General features: G+C 36.2%; 1 protein-coding gene across 8 annotated transcripts in view; it reads right to left on the bottom strand.

Moving 5' to 3' along the window:
• LOC105468375 (kelch like family member 13) overlaps positions 1-19,445 on the bottom strand; it is a 209,602-nt gene that overhangs the window by 77,783 nt on the left and 112,374 nt on the right. For 2 of the 8 annotated variants that reach the window (XM_071088556.1, XM_024788678.2), the window contains one exon: positions 3,103-3,168. The exons of 5 other annotated variants lie outside the window; for them this stretch is intronic. In XM_071088556.1, the coding sequence (XP_070944657.1) occupies positions 3,103-3,168 (66 nt within the window). Of the gene's footprint in view, positions 1-3,102; positions 3,169-4,867; positions 4,998-19,445 lie in introns of those variants that run through there. One more of the 8 variants, XM_011718481.3, reaches the window with a different exon arrangement.

Here is a 19,445-nt window from a genome sequence, read left to right as displayed (position 1 = left end):
TTAGAAGAGTATATTTTCTTCAACATCCCAATTTTAAATTAATGAAATAATGCTATTACCTTGAAAAATGTATATTTACATCCAAAAAGTTATTATAACATTCACACGTGCATCATAAATGTTATAACCCAAAATGAGGTTAGAAGATTACCTGGTTATCCAATCTCTTCCTCTTCCTATTTATAAATATCGTTTAAAAATACTGATAGAGTAGTCAAAATAACATTTTGCTAACCAGCAGCACTTTCACAGGAAGCTAATCCTAATGACTAATTAAGACTATTTAACACTATTTAAATTTTCTATAAGAGCTGTTTATATTCAATTGCTTTAATTTTTTACCATTTCATAGACTTAATCATTAAAACTGAATTTCCTATACATATGTCCACAGAAACTATTGTTGTCTAAAAATAAAAGGTTTTGACCAAATAATGAATGAGAAAATCTTACACTTCATAAAAGGCTCAATTTCAAACTTGAACCTTGTGACCCATTGCCATAACATGAAACCCAACAGTTTTCTTAAAGATGTCCTATGGTCACGTTATTTGCCCACTATGGCACTATCCAAGAGACTTAGCAACCTGGCCAATACCTCTGTTTTCATGACTATTTCCAGATCCTTTTCATTTTCCAATTTAGAATTCTTCTCTTTAGTGATTTTAAATTCTACAAACAAGTAAAGAGTACAGAGACAGTTATACTGAAAGATGCCAAGTGTATGGTCATAGGTCTAAATTGTAGACTCTAGCTGAAAAGTGTGTAATATAAAATTGCTATGCCTGCAAACAGAAATTCAATTAAAATCCTATGATGTACAACATCATTAGCACATGCCACATCAAGTGTTTATGTGTTGTAAAATAATCACAGCTTGTTTTGGCATTAGGTTTAGCTTTATTATTTGGATGCAATGGCTATCCAATAAAAGGGAAATCGTTTCTTTTCCTTTATCTCATGGTCTGTTACTAACTAAAGTAAATTCCATTTTGAATAAAAACAGAATTCATCTTCTAGGTTGAATCTAGATTTAAGCTAGAGGTAATCTAAATCTGGGTTTCCTGACTTCCTTTCTATGTCTGTTTACTTCAACTAATAATCAGAACCACTTCATGTCTTCAAAATCAAATATATGTTTTAAATAATCAGTTACTTCTCATGGAATTCTGAAGCTACATAACACTGAGTAAAATACATTTTCCCTTTAGCTAGCATATATTTATTCATTAATTCCTTATTCAGCTTGATTTAAGTCAGAGACACTTGAGCATTTTTATGAGTCTCCCACTACAGGGTCTAACCATTTGTTTAAATTTCTATGATATTGTTCAGAAATTAAACAAAAATATTTATGTTTAGGGGTTTCTAGAAATACCAATTTTTCATATTCAGATTTGTAAAGCACAGAACAACATAACATGTATTCCAAAAAGGGTGAAGAGGCAAGATCAAGCTTGAATGGATACTCTAAACAGGGAAAAAGTACATTTATTAATTAGGACCACACTTTCACATCTGTCAACTAAAATGCATTTATTTCAACTGAAAACTTCTTAGTATATTAACCATTACTGACAGTGCAAGATAATCTCCATAACTTCACAAATGAAATCAATCAACTTACTCTGCCTAGCCCAAAACCCCTAGAAAGGAGATACATGCTGAATGAGTTATTTCAGTCATCAATAAGTATCAAGAACTTATGACTTTGCTAGATGTTACAAATATACAAAAGAACACATGTTCCCTGGCCACAAGACCATTATAATCTAATCAGGCAGACTAGATATACACATAGGAAACACAAATTAGTGTAAACCCATAACTACCAGAACCCTGAATAGCCTAGTTTTCTATACAGTTTTTTAAATTACTTTACAGTAAAAACAACTGGGAGAGGTTATTAAAATATCAAAACTCACTTATTTTTCACCTTTTGGCAGAAATCTTTCTGCCCCTCATGTCTAAAATATACACAAACCTTTATAAAATACGTCAAAGTACCACAATTAACAGTAGCTATTGTGACATGCTTCAGATGTACATACAGCAATGTGTGCAAATAATATCTGTCATTCATCACTCTGGCTTGCCCCTTGCTCCCCACTGCCATGGTTAATATGGTTTTACATGGAACACAGAAGTTGCTGAGAGAAAAATGGCTCTTTTCTTTATGCTGCAATACATATACCAAAAGAAAAGTTGTTTACCTTTAAGGCAGATGTGCTTAAACATTAGTGTGCATAAGAATCACATGAGGTGATTATTTAAAATGTAGATATCTGGAGGTGGGGCCCAGTACTCTGCATTCTCAACAAGTACTACAGCCGGTTATCACACCAGGTCTACTAAACTATTAGAGAAACACTGCTTTAAAGTCAAGGTTGCTAACCCCTGCTGAATATCCCTTAGCTATAGTAAGATTGTTTTCTTTCTCAGTCCCTGGCCTTCCTTAGCATATGAACACTGGCTGCTCAACACCAGTTGTCATAGCACACTGTACAGCCATTATCTTTCCCTCCCACATTCCAGATCTTTCTAGGTCTGGGAGAGTCTGAAAGTAAGATCTCCAGCTGGCAGACAGATAGGCGCAGAGGCAGACAGACAGATGCAAAGTGGGAAACTGAGAGGTACAACAATTAGAAAACAAATTATCTTGATTGTGTAATACAGATTAAAAAGTTAAAAACTTATTTCAAACTTTTTTCATGAGGAAGAACGCAGAAGAGGACAGAGCTAGTCATCTGTGGTCCAACTGCAGCTGTGTCCCTGATTAGCTTTCTGACCTCCAGTGTTATCTTCCCCCATCTGTAAAATAGGGAAAATGCTGCTTTCCTTGCCCATCTCACAGTGTTTTCATGAAAACCAAAGTAATTCATATTTGTGAAAGCATGTTGGAAAATATAAGGCACAATACAATGATGTGTGGCATTTTTAACAGCATGATTTACATATTTTTTTTCTAATAAACACAGTGCCCTAGACATTACTGTAACTATACTTGATAACTGTCTTCTAGTATTCTCAGGGTCTTTTGTGAAAACAAATTCGCATTGAAAAAAAAAAAAGATGAGAAAAAATGCAGACCCCTGGACATACCCTGAAGTCGATTTTTTGAATATATCCTTGAAATCGGCTTGTTTTAATGACAATTGCCTCCGTCTCCTGAAAGTGGAGTGCAAAAAGAAACCTGGTTAATTGTGGTTTTATTATATTTAGTTCAAATTTTTCAAAGCATACCCCGACAGCATTTTACCTGTAAATTAATAAACCATATTTATAAATCCTGAACAGTTAAAACCACACAGAACGATTTTAAACTACGTAAATTAACTTTTAAAAACCCTTAACTAGAAAGCCATAACCTTCTATTTATTTTTAGAAGCTTTCTTAATGTCTCAGAAAGTCTGGAATAAAGATTGGCATTAAGTATAACAATTATTGGCAGTTGATCTAAAATACTAAACTAGCCAAATTAGGACACAAGGAGACAATTCTCCAGTAAATATATACTCGCCCCTTGGAATAATTTGTCATTTTGTAGCTTTTTAAGCCTAAAGGTCAATTATTTGCTGATATACTGCTTTGCCATAAAACCCTGAAAGCAAATGACACATATTACAAGCTTTCAGAGAACAGATGGCTAATGTTCTTCTAGGTTCATTTACTACCAATTTTTTTTATTTTCATACTGCTTGTAATTAATAAAAAACATATAAATAGATATACTGTCTCCTAACCAGAAGATGTGGTTTTTGTTAAGTTCTATCATATATCTAGCTCTTTTGGGCTAATACAAAAATTAGCATTGGATAGACATACTTCTGGTGCTGCCTCAGGAATCCAGTTTTAAAAATAGAGACTACTACAGAAGCACTGCAGTATAGGCTGTTGACAGTCAACTCTCTTTAAAAATTAAAGTATGCTGGCAGATGTTTGATGAGCTCTAATAAAAATTTCACTTATTTCCATTTATTTCATTTATGTTGTTATCAGCATATAGAAAGTAAGCATTAGCCTTATCTCACGTTTTTTTCAAAATAAACTGTCTTGATTTTTTTCTGGGTCATCTCACAAGCACTATTGCATTATTAAATCCATAACTATATCAAAGTCATAGTTTAACAATATCTTTAGAAAGACCTTGACAAAGACCTTATCCAAAATGTGATACTAAATCTAATGACTTCCTATGAAGAAAGGTAGGTGGAAAATATTTTATTTCTTTTTTGGAATGATAAATTCAAAACAGCATCTCCTTAATGACAGTACTATTTGAAAGTATACTTTTAAAATGCTATACACATAAACATTATTGTTGAATGACAAAAAGCTGTAATAGGTCAAATTCATATCTGTCATGTTTTACAATTACGCCTTACCAAAAAATAACAATTATATTATTTCTTTGCTTAAAAACGCATCAAATTGTCTTTAAATACAGCTTATTTTATATCCCTATTAATATTATTCCTTTTCCTTGTGCATTTAAAAAAATCTGGTATGCCACCTTCTGGCAACTGAGTGAAATTATGTATTTCTACATAAGTCACTATTCTTTATTTTAACTTTTTAAATATATGTATATAGAGATATTTCTTACCTGCATTACATTTAAGCTATATAAATAAATCTATAACACAGTCTGAAGTAAAATAAAATTCCCTTAGAAATCTTATTCAAAATCAAGCTTTGTACATGCTTCCTATGATTTTTGCATGGTTACCAATATGTCTCCTGAATTCTACAATACATCTAAAATTGATTTTTGTATATCGCTTCACAGCCACATATGGAAATAACAGGCTTGCTATTTTAATGAACAAGTAACAGCAGTAAATAAAGGAAAAGAAAGATCTCTTACCAATAAGCCCATTTTTCTCTTAAGGTTTGAACTCTCATCATTTGTCATGTTCTTGTGGATCCCTCTCTCATCAAATTCTCTGGAGTTTTAAAGTTAAGAGCTGTGATGCACAGCTAGGCTCTGCTACATAGTAGCGCACCCCAGTGCATCTGCCTGGTATAACACTTCAGTTGTAGCTCCCAAAAGCAGAAACAGGCTTTATATATTTTTTTTAAAAAAATCCTATGTACTGTATACCTTCCCTTGATAGGAAATTGTAGTCAGTGTAGTTGAACTATTTATATTTCATATCTAAACTGCTGGCCAGATATGAAAATGAGAAGCACACATATCTTGAGCTTAGTTCCGGTAAGCTGAACAGGAACAAAGTGTTCATCTTTGGAGCAAAGGTGGAATGAGACAAATACTAACACCAGGAAGTCTGACTTAGAAAAAAAAATGTTTACCTGAAAGTAACCTTACTTTTTTAAGGGTCACTATCCTGCTACTTGTTATATTATCTTAATTTTTTATTATCTTTAATTCTTACCTCTCTCTTGCCCATAGTTGCCAGTCATTAAGTCCTATCTTTTTTTCTTTATCAATCTCCCAGGAATCTAGCCCCTATCTTTTTTAAACAAAGGAGCTACTTCAAAAAATATATATAACTCATCTCCCTGCATTGCCCATCTTCAATCTGTCAATCCCATTCCATCTAGATCACTTTTTTAAAATAAAACTACACGTGATGTAAAGTAAATGATCACTGAATATTTTTCAGTATGTATTTATTGATTTGGCTACATGTTAGGTACTATATTGGTGGTATGGATGTAAAGGTGAACCAGACACAATCCCTGGCCCTCAGGAAGCTCATAAGCTGAGTGAGGGAAGCAGGCATGTATTCTGACGACACAAAATATAGTGTAGAAGCTTTAGTGATATAAGCCTAGCATTCTACAGCAGCAGAGGTATAACAAAAATTCCGTTGCAACTGAGGCTGAAGAATGAAGCATACATCAAGTAAACTCTAGAAGAAATAGCCTGTGCAAAGAAAGAAACATGTGAAGGAGGACAACATGTTGGAGGGATCAGCAAGTTCTTCGATATGACTGGAAAGAATTCAATATTACTGAAAAGTGGGTACATAGTGTTGAGTGGAGTATATTTTAAGGGATGCAGAAACCACATTACAGAAGACCATGCATGCCAGAAAACAGGTTTGGGTTTTATCCTGTGGGCTATGAGAAACATCTGTTGAATGAGTAGATCAATCAAATAATTAATCAAGTAACTAAGCCTAGCACTAAGAACTCAGTACAAACCGGCCAACCTACTCTTCTAGTTTACTGTAGTAAATCATAACACCAACTTCCAGTTCTCTATCTCAAAAGCTTTCTTTGTTCTTTCTCATCTTTGCTCCAGAGGTCCCTCTTGCATGAAATCTCTTCCCCACTCCACTTTTCTGAACTCAACCCATTCTTCCAGATCCAGCTCAAATTCCATTTGTTTCTGTGATACCTTCCATGGCAATTTGAGTCTATGGTTTTAAAAATATTATTTCATCACAGGGACCAGAAACCATGCATTCTTGCTAAAGTTTAGCACTCAATGTTGAAGAAATCTTTTTGATCCTTTGCCCACAAAATAAAAGAGGATGGTGAGAAAATCACACTAAGGCAAAGGTCAGAGCCTCAGGTTAAGTAAGCAGGTCCCTGAAAGCCCACCTTCCAGACTTCATAGTGCACACTAATCTTAGTAACTTCCTTCACCACTCTGAGCCTGAAAAGGAATTGTGAAGAGAGATGGACCTGTATTGGGCAGCAGCTCTAAATTACTATGCAACATTGCTGGCTGTATACCTCACAGCCCTGGTTCAAAAATTCCAAGGAATCGATGAGAAAGGGATACCGACAGAAGAGCTGAATGATGGAGCTGTGACCTTTGGAAAAATAGAGCGGTAAGTGGACAGAAATTGTGATTGTGCTTTACTACTCATAGTAAACCAAGATAATTCACCTAAAGATCCATATAATAAACAAAGAATTCATGAAGATCTCGAAAAGAGATGAGTGGGTGAGTGTAGGTGCTTGGGTATAGAAGGTTTAGAATCTCCAAGGGTGAGCTTCAATAGGGGGAAATCCAAGTGTAAGAAAGGGGTGTTTCAAAAAGGGTTAACAATGTTAGCCAGGAGACTGGGATAAGAAACTATCAGAGAAACAGGTCCTTGGGGGTAAATATTTAGTATTCTCTCTCTGTGGAACCACATTCCATTATGCTCAGTGTCAAATACCCAGTAAGTACGCAAGCTTTCGTTGATTTTGGCACTTAACATTCAGCTTTGTCTCATCGTTTTTATTTATGCACAATCTCTTAGATTTATGCAATGATGCAAAAACCATGGTGCTTTCTTTTATGTAGACAAAATCTTTCCATCTTAGTCAACCATTTTATGTTAAAATGGATTAAAAGATTCTGCCAATAATTTCAAAAAGTAGTTAACACTTAAAAATATTCTCTCAATGACTTAAAGAATTCCCAGATAAAAGCTGTCTACACCTTCCTCCGTTTTTCTTGAGTGAAAAAACTGACCAGTTGTCTTTCCACTAACTTATAAGGAAAAAAAGCAAGTACAGAATAAGAGGAGAATGTGAGTTGGTGAATGTGCCACATTTTCCAAATAATCTTCAAAAACGGGCAGTACTTGGGGGACATTAAAATGATTTAATCAATAGCATCTTCAGAAGAATGTTTTTAAACTGGGTATCAATGGCACCATAGATTTCAAAACAAAGAGAAAATAAGCCAGATCATTTCTTCATTTAGTTTTGTGAAAAACAGACAAATTGACAGATTATTTCCTTAGGGCCTGCTAGAAAAATCTCAACAACCATTTTATATTATATTTTGACTAGAATAGGTGTTTTATCCAAATTCACATAACTAGTTCATCCCTAAGTTGCAAAGGCAGAAAGGCGGGGAGGGGTAACTACCTCTTGGAAGTCCACAAGTGTCATATAATATTAGTGATTATGATGACAGGGTCAATACTAGTCTAGTATAAATAATTCAGTTACATTCCATTTAAAATACCATTGTGTTATCTCATCCACAGCAGTACTCTTTCCCTTTCTTCTGATGTATGTAAGATGGTTCAGAGCAGGATGACTTAAGTGGTTTACAGAATCTTCTGTCCTGCTGAAATATCCATAGTGATAGATTTTGAGAACCACTGATCTAAAGAAGGGTTAGCCAGGGGTATTTATATTGGGAGCAATTGCTCATACTCCTATAGTCTAGAAGTTCATATTTCAAGTGATTTATCAGATTTCAGTAGATTACCACTCAATCTAATGTGGGAGATGGGGGTCAAAGGAAATAAAATGAATGGAAATGTCATTTTCTGCTACTAATAACTGCTGCCTGCATTGTCACTGAATTAGGAAAAATGGCAAAGAAGGCAGAAGGCCAAAGTCTCATAACCTCCCAATCCTAATTGAATGAATCAGAACCCTCTTATACATTTCTAAAATGGAATAAAACTCGTGTCCTACCACCAAATGGAACCATAAATGATAAGACAATAACTCATTAGTAATTCAAGCTACTTAATGGGTATGAATTATTCAAGATTGACTATGAAATATACCAACTTATATTTTACTCACCTAAATCTTAAATCAATTGCTATTTAATAGTTATACTGAGAATTTAAAAGAGCCAAGATATACATGCCAGAACATTAGGAAGTTTAAAATTTTTATCATGTTAGTTTGGAAACATAGAAATAAGCTAAATGACATTTCAAAGACTAAAGGGCAGACATAGAGGGTTAATGAGGAAGTAAGAATTATTTTCCAACCTAATTTTCCTATCCAGATACTCCACAAAGTATTTTACTTGCTTTAAATGTCAGTTTAACCTCAGCCAGCAGAATTTCAAGTAAAAGAGTTTATTATGCCTCTTTATTTTTAAGAGTTTCATTTTCATTTTCAACCTGATCCTGAGGCAGGCAATGCAGGCGTTAATATTCCCATTTTACTCATGAAGAAACAGAGCTGTTAAATGACTTGGCTCAAGTGACATAGCCGCTGAGAGAAGTGGAAAACAATAAGCCAGGTCTCCTGATACCTAATTTGGTGTTTATTAGTCACCTCTGTATTGCATTAATATTTATATTAATATTTATTTTAGGGGGGAAACTACAAATATGACTCCTAAACACCTCCCCTCCAAAAAAAAAAAAAAAAAAAGGTCTTCACATACTAAAGTAAATGTCTGGAGGAGGGGAGAAGTAAGTAATAGTTAATGGAAGCTACAGAACAGCTATATGACAAAAGTTACATAAATGATCAACCTATATCTGTGCCAGAAATACCTTCCCAATGCCAATTACACAGAGCTCCCTTTCATCTGTCAATTAGCAATTTCTTGGTATACATTTCAAACATGTCATACTCCTTCATGCCTCAGTGGCTTTACATCTGATTCCACTTGGAATTCCCTGCCCTTCTACTCTATCAAGCAAACTTCTAGTCATGCTTAAGTGTTCAAGCAAACCTCCCTCAGTGAAACTTTCCCTCACACCCCTTAGAAGATGCAGGTAATGGGTTTGCTATCCTCCTGTGGTACTTTGAATATTATAGCTCCTGTCTCTTTGGGTTAAAACTGCTTCTATGTGTCCCTAGATTATAAATTTCTGACAACTGAGGTTGGGCCTTCCTTATGTTTGTATTATACCTAACTCAGTGCCTGTCACATAGTAACCCAATTATAGGAGGTGATTTTGGTGAAATCAAGCCAGCAGAGGTAAGTTCTTCCCTCCTCCATGCCTAACCACACTTTTCTGATGATAATTAAATAAGAAATCATTAAAGGGCCTTTTCCTTCCAAAACTAAGATTTGAATCATAAGAAAAAATAAAATGTTACAATTGCACATACTATACCTAAATGGCTCCTTTTGATGTTTGCATGAAAGACCCTATGTGCGCCTGGCAGGGTGCCCAGCATAGTAGGTATATAATAACTTTATGATAGATGAATGAGGATGGGGGTGTGAATAGATCAATAGGTGACTGCTGAAGTGAACTGAGTAAGGAAAACACTTAGCTACCATAAGGAAGGGAAATGTCAGTAATCAGTTTTCTAAGTCAAGATAGGATTGGTAAGGCAAAGGAAGGAATGCATTTTATTAGTTTGTCACCACCTAGGCCAGGGAATATTGAAAAATGAAACAATATCTCCTAAAAGCAGTCATTTTGTGGACTGGTAAATGAAAAGGACAAAAAGTATATTCTTTGGACTGTTAAATCCTATTAAATTACTGTGGCAACAAGTGCTGATGAAAGAGTAAACCACAAAATTCAATTTTAACAATCACTGCTCCACTACATGGAGCAAAAAATGAAATAGCAAATTCAACCAAGCAAGCCACTGCACATCACCCATACCTGGTAATGTAAATGGTATGCTGAGCAGTCAAGAGCAAAATATACAAATGATACACACGAGGGCCCAATGCTAACAAGCCCTTTTAATGTTCAAAATAGAGAAAAATATACATATTTGATTAAAGATCTATGAATCCTGTTCCAATGAGAGAATTACAATTTAGGCTTAAGGAAGTGTCTCAAATCCCTTTCTCATCCCATTTTCTGGCTTCTCCTTTGTGCAGACTGGTGGAGGAGAAATATCAAGAACATTTACATAATGAACAATATAAAGAATAAAAGACAATGGGGTTCCCCAAAGGGAAGAGCTTATCTACAACATGGTTTAACATGCACAGGTTAGGGAGTGGGTGTGGAGGTTCCTGCAGCTCTGAGGGCTAACTGATGCAGATCATTAACCACTATCTCCAGTGTGTTTTGGGGGTATGTTTGGAAAGGCTGGAAATTTTCATTTAAAAGTTAAAAAAAAAAAGTCTTATAAATGAGAGTTGGGTTTTGCTAACATTAGACTTGAATTTTGGGACACAGAAACATAATGTATAAGCCCTTATGTGCTAGTTGGGAATACAAAAGTCATAAAAGCTTCTGGGAGCATTAATCCTGAAGGAAGATTGGGTCAGGAGCTACAGAGAACAGCCAGCCAGGGAGAGAGACACTAACAATTAAAGATGAACCATGAAAAATGGTAACCAGAAATACGATTCTGAATAAACCAATCCCAAGCCAAAAGTAAACATAATACTCCATCATTTCTAATTCAAAATTTAGAATTCATTATGCCTCCTTTATTGGTTTCATCATCTTAAGCTTTTATTCAAAAACTTTCCATGACTACTTATTTCTATGGATGTATTTGTAGACTCCACTTTCAAGGTCCCCTCAACCCCCAGCCCCATCTTATCTATTCAATCCTATTTCCCATTAAACGTAATCCCAGATTTGCATACAACTAAAAAACACAGTACCACCATACCCAGAACGCTACAGAAGTTATTCTTTAAAAATAATGGTAATAAACAACATGCAGCCTATAGTAAGTCTGTGAAGAGGAATACACGAGAACAATCTGGGGGAGGGAGGTGGAGAAGAAAGGAAAATTAGGCAAAGCTCTTGGCCAAAGCTTTCCCTGTCTCAAAATATCTTCTCCTACAGTGAAACTCTCTCTCTCTCTCTCTCTCTCTCTCTCTCTCTCTCTCTTTCTCTCTCTCCCTCTCTTTCTCTGTAACCCTCGCCCCCCTCCCACATTGTTTGCTCTGTACCAGTGCCAGAAATTCCAGCAATTACAGGTTCATTTGAGCTAACAAGAAGGCTGTTAAAATTGTAATAAGTACAGCTGCCAGGATGAGGTGGCTATCAGTTATTCACACACTAGCGTGAATGAGTTTAGTCAAGTTTCTTCAAATAGCAAAGAGCTGTTGCCCTGAGGGAATGAGGCAGGCTGGAGGTGAAAGAGAGCCTTTTAGAGCCCTAGCAACTTTGGGTGGGGTTCTGTTTCAAGGAAGTTAACAGCATGGGGTGCCTTGAGGGATACAGAAACTTTCTCTTAGAGAAACTGAGATGTTAAAAAAAAAAAAAAAGGTGCAGAAAGGGTCATAGGAGAACAACAAATCTCAATTTTCTCTATTACTCTGTCTTCTAGCCCAGAATCCATCACACCTTTCCTGATTCTCTGTTCCCAGGCTCTGGAGCACTATCCCTGGGATAGTTCACTATTAAGTAGGTTAAATACAATATTTTGAGCTGGCTAGAAATGATGTATATTATGTGTCATGTCCAAACAAATGATTTGTAAATAAATCTTTAGAACACACCCTGTTTATAGGTTATGATTTACTTGTATTTTTCAACATATACCTTTCCCCCATCAACACACACACACACACATCCTAATTAGACTGGTCTCTTCTCTGTTTTGCTAAGGCTGAGTTTTGTTGGTTTGTTTTTTTTTTTTTCTTTTTTTTCTGTCACCACCCATTCAACTCATAAAACATCCCTTTTGCGTAGTAGATTGTGGCTGCCCCTCTGTTCACAGAAGTTCTGCCTATTCTTAAGTTCTATATCAAGCTCCACCTTTTTGAAGTCAAATTTTATTACCCCAGCACTCACCAAATGCCCTTTTCTTTCTAAACTCTTGCAGCACTTACTACACAATGTTCATAGTTAGTCATCCGTACGTGTGTTCAACTTAGCTTCCCAAATGAACACTGTAAACTAGCTTTCTACAGGCAGAGGCCATTCAGTAATCCACCCAAGCACTTAATAAGCATCTACTTTATACCAGGGGCTGTGTTTAGGGTGGACGTTCAAACCTCAGCAAACCCAGTTTCCCACCTTCAAGGTGGACACAACCCAGGGAACATCAGGTACAGTCACAGTACTATATAAGCTGTGCTATAAATGAGATATGTTCCAAAGGATATAAGTGCACATAGAAAGCCCTAAGTGGACTAGCACAGAGGATCAGGGAAAGTTTCACAGAGGTGACATCTGAGCTGAGTATTTCAGAATAAGCAAGAGTATGTCAGGCAGTCAAGTGAGACAGAGGGGATGGTTAGGAGAGAGGGTGAGGGTGCAAGACTAGTTAAGGCACAACTGCAATTGTGACAACATTAGATCTTAAACTAAGGCAATGGTAGTGGGTGACATTCAAAAACATTTTTAGGAGATAAAATTGACAGGATTTACTGACTGGAGATGATGATAATGGCTAACATTTGTTTGATCACATACCGTGTGCCAAGCAGTGTTATAAATGCTTACCCCATTTAATCATTTAACTTATTTAATCCTTACCAAAGCCTTAAATGCAGTTACTATTAACATCCACGTTTTACAGAAGAGAAAACAAACACATAGAAAAATCAAGTGACATGACTAAGGTTACACAGTGTGTAAATATTGGAACTGGAATTTGAACCCAGGCAGCAGTCTAGCTCCAGAGCATACATTCTCAAGCCCTCTACTATTCTACCTTTAAATGATGAGATTGTTAGGGAGAGAGGAAGCCCAGAGGACTGTCAAGTTACTGAGAGAGAAAAAGGTAGAGGCAAAAGGGACCACAGTATATGAAACTTGATTACATTATCTGTTTTTCGTTTGTTTTTGTTTTTTGTTGTTGTTGTTTTGTTTTGTTTTTTTTTTTTTTTTTTTTTGAGATGGAGTTTTGCTCTTGTTGCCCAGGCTGGAGTGCGATGGCATGATCTCAGCTCACTGCAACCTCTGACTTCTGGGTTCAAAGAATTCTCCTGCCTCAGCCTCCTGAGTAGCTGGGATTACAAGCATATGCCACCATGCCCGGCTAATTTTTATTTGTAGTAGAGACAGGGTTTCTCCATGTTGGTCAGGCTGGTCTCGAACTCCCGACCTCAGGTGATCCACTCACCTCAGCCTCCCAAAGTGCTGGGATTACAGGCGTGAGCCACCACGCCCGGCCTGTTGCATTTATTGAGTAATTTTGCTCCCTGTTTCTAATTTTAAAAGCAACTTTTGCTCTAAAATGGTTTCCCACCAATTCCCATCTTTCCATCAACCACCAATGCCAATATTAAGTTGGGGTTTTGTTTGCACTTATACATAGAGTTTATTTAATTTCTTCCCATATATCCTAGCATCTTCCTTCCTCCCTCCCCTTCTTCCTTTCCTTCCTTCCCATTTTTAGTAACAGGGTCTTGTTCTGTCACCCAGGCTGGAGTGCAGTAGTATGAGTATAGCCGACTGCAGCCTCAAATTCCTGGGCTAAAGTGATCCTCCCACCTTAGTCTTCTGAGTAGCTGAGACTACAGGTGCTTGCCACAATGCCCACTAATTTTTTACCTTTTTAGAGATGAGGTCTCGCTATGTTGCCCAGGCTGGTCTTGAACTCCAGGTCTCAAGCAATTCTCCATCCTTGGTTTCCCAAAGTGCTGGGATGACAGGCAAGAGCCACTACACCCAGCAGCCTATTCTAGCATATTCTTAAATGGTACTGGTAATCAAACCAAACAGGTACCTGGTCTTGGCTTCAGTCTGTTTGTCCTCTGTTCCAGTCTCACTGGGCACATTCAGCTTCTTCCTTGAATTATTTATAGATTTGGCTTATCACCTTTAGGTTGAAAGTTTTTCCTAAGGCAAAAGTCACATCTCGTTCAACTTTGATAAACAGCAACTAGTGTCCAATATGTTGTCACTAAAACTTGGCCAGGCACAGAGGCTCACGCCTGTAATCCCAACACTTCGGGAGGCTGAAGTGGAAAGAGTTCAAGACTAGCCTGGACAACATAGTGAGACTTCGTCTGTATAAAAATTTAAAAAAAAAAAAAATAGCAAGGAGTAGTGGTACACGCCTGTGAGTGAGGCTGAGGTGGGAGGATCACTTGAGTCATAGAGTTCAAGGCTGCAATGAGCTATGATGGTGCCACTGCACTCCAGCCTGGGCAAGAGAGCAAGACTCTTTCTCTAAAACAATAATAATTATAATAATAAAATAATAATAATTAAAATTAATTGGCTTGAATATAAAACAAAATGTCTCTTTGAAGCTGCCATTTTTCATTCATTTGTAAATTGCCTTCATTTGTCACATCAGTACCATCTTTCTTATTTTTTCTTTAAAACTTACATTTATCTTTAAAGGAAAACTTATTACAGAAAACAGAAAACTAATAATTTCTCATAAAGAGAAGGGAACTGTAAAAATAGATACTTAACTCCTGTAATAATAAGAAATGCTTATGAACAACTTAACATCATCCTATTCCCCATAAAATGTCCCACATACCACACTACTGGGTAAGTTGTTGTTTTTTTTTTTTTTTTTTCCATACTGAGGTGAAATCCACATAAGATAAAAGTAGTGATTTTTTTAAATTTTTTATTGTACTTTAAGTTCCAGGATACATGTGCAGAATGTGCAGGTTTGTTACATAGGTATACATGTGCCATGGTGGTTTGCTGCACCTATCAAGTAAACAATTCAGTGGCATTCAGTGCATTTAGAATGTTGCACAACCACCCCCTTCTATCTTGTTGCAAAACATTTTCATCAACCCCAAAATAAAACCCATACCCATTAAGCAGTTGCTCCCCATTCTCTCCTCCCTGCCCCTAGCCCCTGGCATCTACATTCTGTCACTATGGATTTATCTATTTCAGTATTTCACAAAAATTGAATCATATAGTATCTAATCATTTGTGCTTAGCCTCCTTTCACTAACATAATATTTTGGAGGCTCACCCACTATGTATATCAGTACTTCTAATATACTATATGGCTGAGTATTCCATTATATGTACATACCACAATTTATTTACCCATCCATCAGTTAATGGGCATTTGAGCTCTTTCCACCTTTAGGTATTGTGAATAGTCCCTCCCTGAACATGGGTGTACATTTGTTTGAGTATTAGTTTTTAATTTGGGGGGATATACACCTAGGTGTTTCTGAATTTCTGGGTCATATAACTCTATGTTCAACTTTTTAAGGAATCTCTCAGATTTTTGTATAGCATACTTTGTGTTTCAAAAAAGCACAGGATTAACAGGTGTCACACCAGATTGTGTGTCTCTACACATTGACATACAAGGAAAGAGGTTCGTTCTCATCATACTTATGAAAATATAAATTTCAAATACTTTCATCAAATTTGTGTGATAGTTGTTTTCTTTGCAGTTGGTTCTTCTGTAACAGTAGCAGACGTTTCAGACAATTTGCTAAATTTGGTCTTCAAGTTTGTCTAAAGATACTTGACTAACTTCATCAAAATCTTCCCCTAATAAGATTTCCCTCACAGTCTGCACCTTTACATTTTAAAAATTCAATTTTTATCCACTGATCCATGCTGGCCTCAACAAGAAAACAAAAAAAGAGCACAGAACTGATTCCAATTCACAATTATGTATGTTATAAATACTTTGTATATTTAAATATTACTATTTTCTGGGAATAGAGTGTTGCTGCATCTATGAAAAGAATGCAGCAATACATTCTCGGGCATGCCTGAACACTGCACCAGTAATTCACTTGGTCTGGGTGAGGTGTTGTTACCTGCATAGTCTTAACTTCAGTAATATCTAAGAGATGACAAGTGTGATATACCAGCCTTTTTTTCCTAATCAGCATTAAAATAAGTAACAAATATATTCAAATTGTGTTAGTCTGTCTATTTCCAGGGGGTACATATACCACCAGTAGCATGCACATAATACTTCAGAAAACACTGATCAAATCATAGCCTATTTAAAAAAAAAAAGAACTACATGTGCTAAGTTCACATATTATTTGCCAAGGAAACAGGACATTTCCATCTCATCTGCAAAAAGATAAAGTATGGGTTCATCACAAAATATTCAAAACTAAAGAAGGGTTCCTAATAAATCTGAAGACTCATCCATCTTGACTTTCTAAGATAAAGGATTAAGTGTCTTTGGTGGGCATCTCACAGAATCCAAGCTATAAAGACAAATGCTTTCGGGAAGACTCACAGTCACTTGCACTTTGCAACATCTTCCACTGGGAGATGCACTCATCCTGTGATTTGACAGGATACTTTGCATTCAAAGAGTAACCACCCCTAATTTAAATAGTATGCTACATTTTTTCATAAAGTATGCCATCTCCTAGAAGCCTACTGACACACTCTCTTATGGAAAAAAAAAAGAGAGAGAGACTGAGTCATCAATTTTAAACAATACATTTCCCTTTTTCAATATAGAGATTATCATATAATCTATTTACTCTAGTTCTCAGGTGAAAAGTGTTTAACTATCTTTTAAAATGTAAGTATCCACGAATAAATATAAAAATAGAAAATACCTGAAAAACAACATAAAATATAATGTTCTATCTGTGGACTTTACTGCCACTGAGTTTTCACACATAATTGGAGGTAGGTTTCAATTAAAAAAATAAAACAGGCCGGGCGCGGTGGCTCACGCCTGTAATCCCAGCACTTTGGGAGGCCGAGGCGGGCGGATCACAAGGTCAGGAGATCGAGACCACGGTGAAACCCCGTCTCTACTAAAAATACAAAAAATTAGCCGGGCGCGGTTGTGGGCGCCTGTAGTCCCAGCTACTCGGGAGGCTGAGGCAGGAGAATGGCGTGAACCCGGGAGGCGGAGCTTGCAGTGAGCCGAGATCCCGCCACTGCACTCCAGCCTGGGCTGGGCGACAGAGCGAGACTCCGTCTCAAAAAAATAAATAAATAAATAAATAAAACAAATGAACAAAAATCTGTCTTCAAGCAAAATATTTTGAAATCAGTATAAGACATAATAAAATAATTTAAGAATATAAGGATGAATGTAAAGATTCAATATGAGAATATATGTAAAGTACGTATCACAAGGCTCATTTGTGCCACAAACATTTAATAAATTGCAGCTAAGGTCCTTCAAGGTCAGATGATTCTCCTTGGAAATAATCCATGAATCCTCAGGCCACAATTAAATTCTAATTGTCAGGGCTCCTATTTCCTCATTTGTTCGCCTATTTTAGCACCCAGCACATTCAGCCTTGTCTAATAATTCTATGTACCAATGTATCTATTTTATTAGTTTGTAAGTACCCCTGAAGGTACCCACAAAGCTCTTAAAATAAAACATAATTGAAATTTTGAAAACATAGAAAACTATTTAATAAACACAAGTAATATCACCACTTTGTATGGTACTCTACTAATTACATAGCACTTTCATGTCCTTGATTTCATTAATTTATGATCTTTTATATCTCTGCCTCACCAAAACAGAAATTGAGATGCAGGGAAGTCAAAAGCAATGCTGGGGTTGGAAACTAAGTGTACGAAGGCAAATAGATGGAGAAGGAGAGAAGAGTGAGAACTCACAGTGAAGGTGGTAGGACATGAATATAGAGAAAGAGAGACAAATACATAGGTACGCAGAGACCCCATGGGAAGAACAGCTAAACTTCATTGGATTTTGAGACATTTCCCTAAAAGATATTTGAGTTTTTTCAGCTGCAGATACAACGGTATCATCTCTTAAGAATTGCCTTGCCAGTGATACATGGTGGCTCAAAGAGATCTTTAATTGGTTGCAACTGTCTGGGTCTACTCAGGAGAGAGAAACCACATAGTAATTTGAACAGGGAGAATTGTACATAAGGAATTATTAACTATGACAGAGGGTTGGAATAAAAGGAAATTGGAGTAACGAGAAATTGGCTAGTAATAAGTAAAGAGATTCTTTAAAAATCATAAGAATCAAACAATCACAGATATCAGGAGCAACTACCCCTAGGGCTGAGAAAGAGGACCAAAGAAAGTGACTTCTGCTCAAGGCTGAGATCTAGACATTATTGGAGAGGGCACAGTCACAGCTCGATGAAGCATAGAGAAGCTGCTGTGGTGTTCATTAGCTGGAATCTGTCAGAAACCTACCCTTTGGAACATGCTCAAAATACACCTTCTGGAAAGTGTCCTACAAGAAATACTCTGCTATAAAACTGTCTCTGGGGGCACCAGGAGAAGCTACTGACTACTGGGTAAAGAAGCTGAGCACTGGTGAAGATGCCCAAAAAACAGCCTGCTGAGCAAGCACACAGGGAACCATGAAGTAAAACCATATAAATGCTATGTAAATTATACATATCATATATAACAATTATATAAACATATAAATATTATATAAGCAACTATATAAACATATAAATACTATACAAATTTGTACCATATAATTATTCCTCAAAATTATGATTTGATACGTTAAAGTGGTCACCATTGTCAAAGTACTTCCTTCCTGACATGCCTTTCCAGCACCCTCTACTGACAAAACTTCAGTGTCAGGTGGTAAAGGAAGCAACCATTCAAAAGGTTCAAAACAAAACAAAGATAAAAACAAAAGGTTCAGGTCCATTTTCGCAGAGCAGGCGACAAAGGGTGAATCTGAAGCTAAGGGCCAATAAATAAATAACTGGCACACAGAACAGAGAAATACTGTTTTTAAGCAAGAGCCAAATTATAACATAGTTAGGTCAAATAATTGTTTTACCAAGTCTACTTTCTAGACAAATTTACTAGGACAAGAATTGTGTAACTGTGTTGTTTTGATTCTATTCGTTCATACTATATAACTTCTTCTTTAAGATTATTTTATATGCTAATGTGATCTTCATTGTCAAAGTACTTTCATAGCTCCTAACTCATTTTATA

This window comes from Macaca nemestrina, chromosome X (genome assembly GCF_043159975.1).
Source record: "Macaca nemestrina isolate mMacNem1 chromosome X, mMacNem.hap1, whole genome shotgun sequence".
Lineage (NCBI taxonomy): Eukaryota > Metazoa > Chordata > Mammalia > Primates > Cercopithecidae > Macaca > Macaca nemestrina.
Note: the sequence above shows the minus strand (reverse complement) of the source record. Positions and strands in the feature narration are given on the sequence as shown.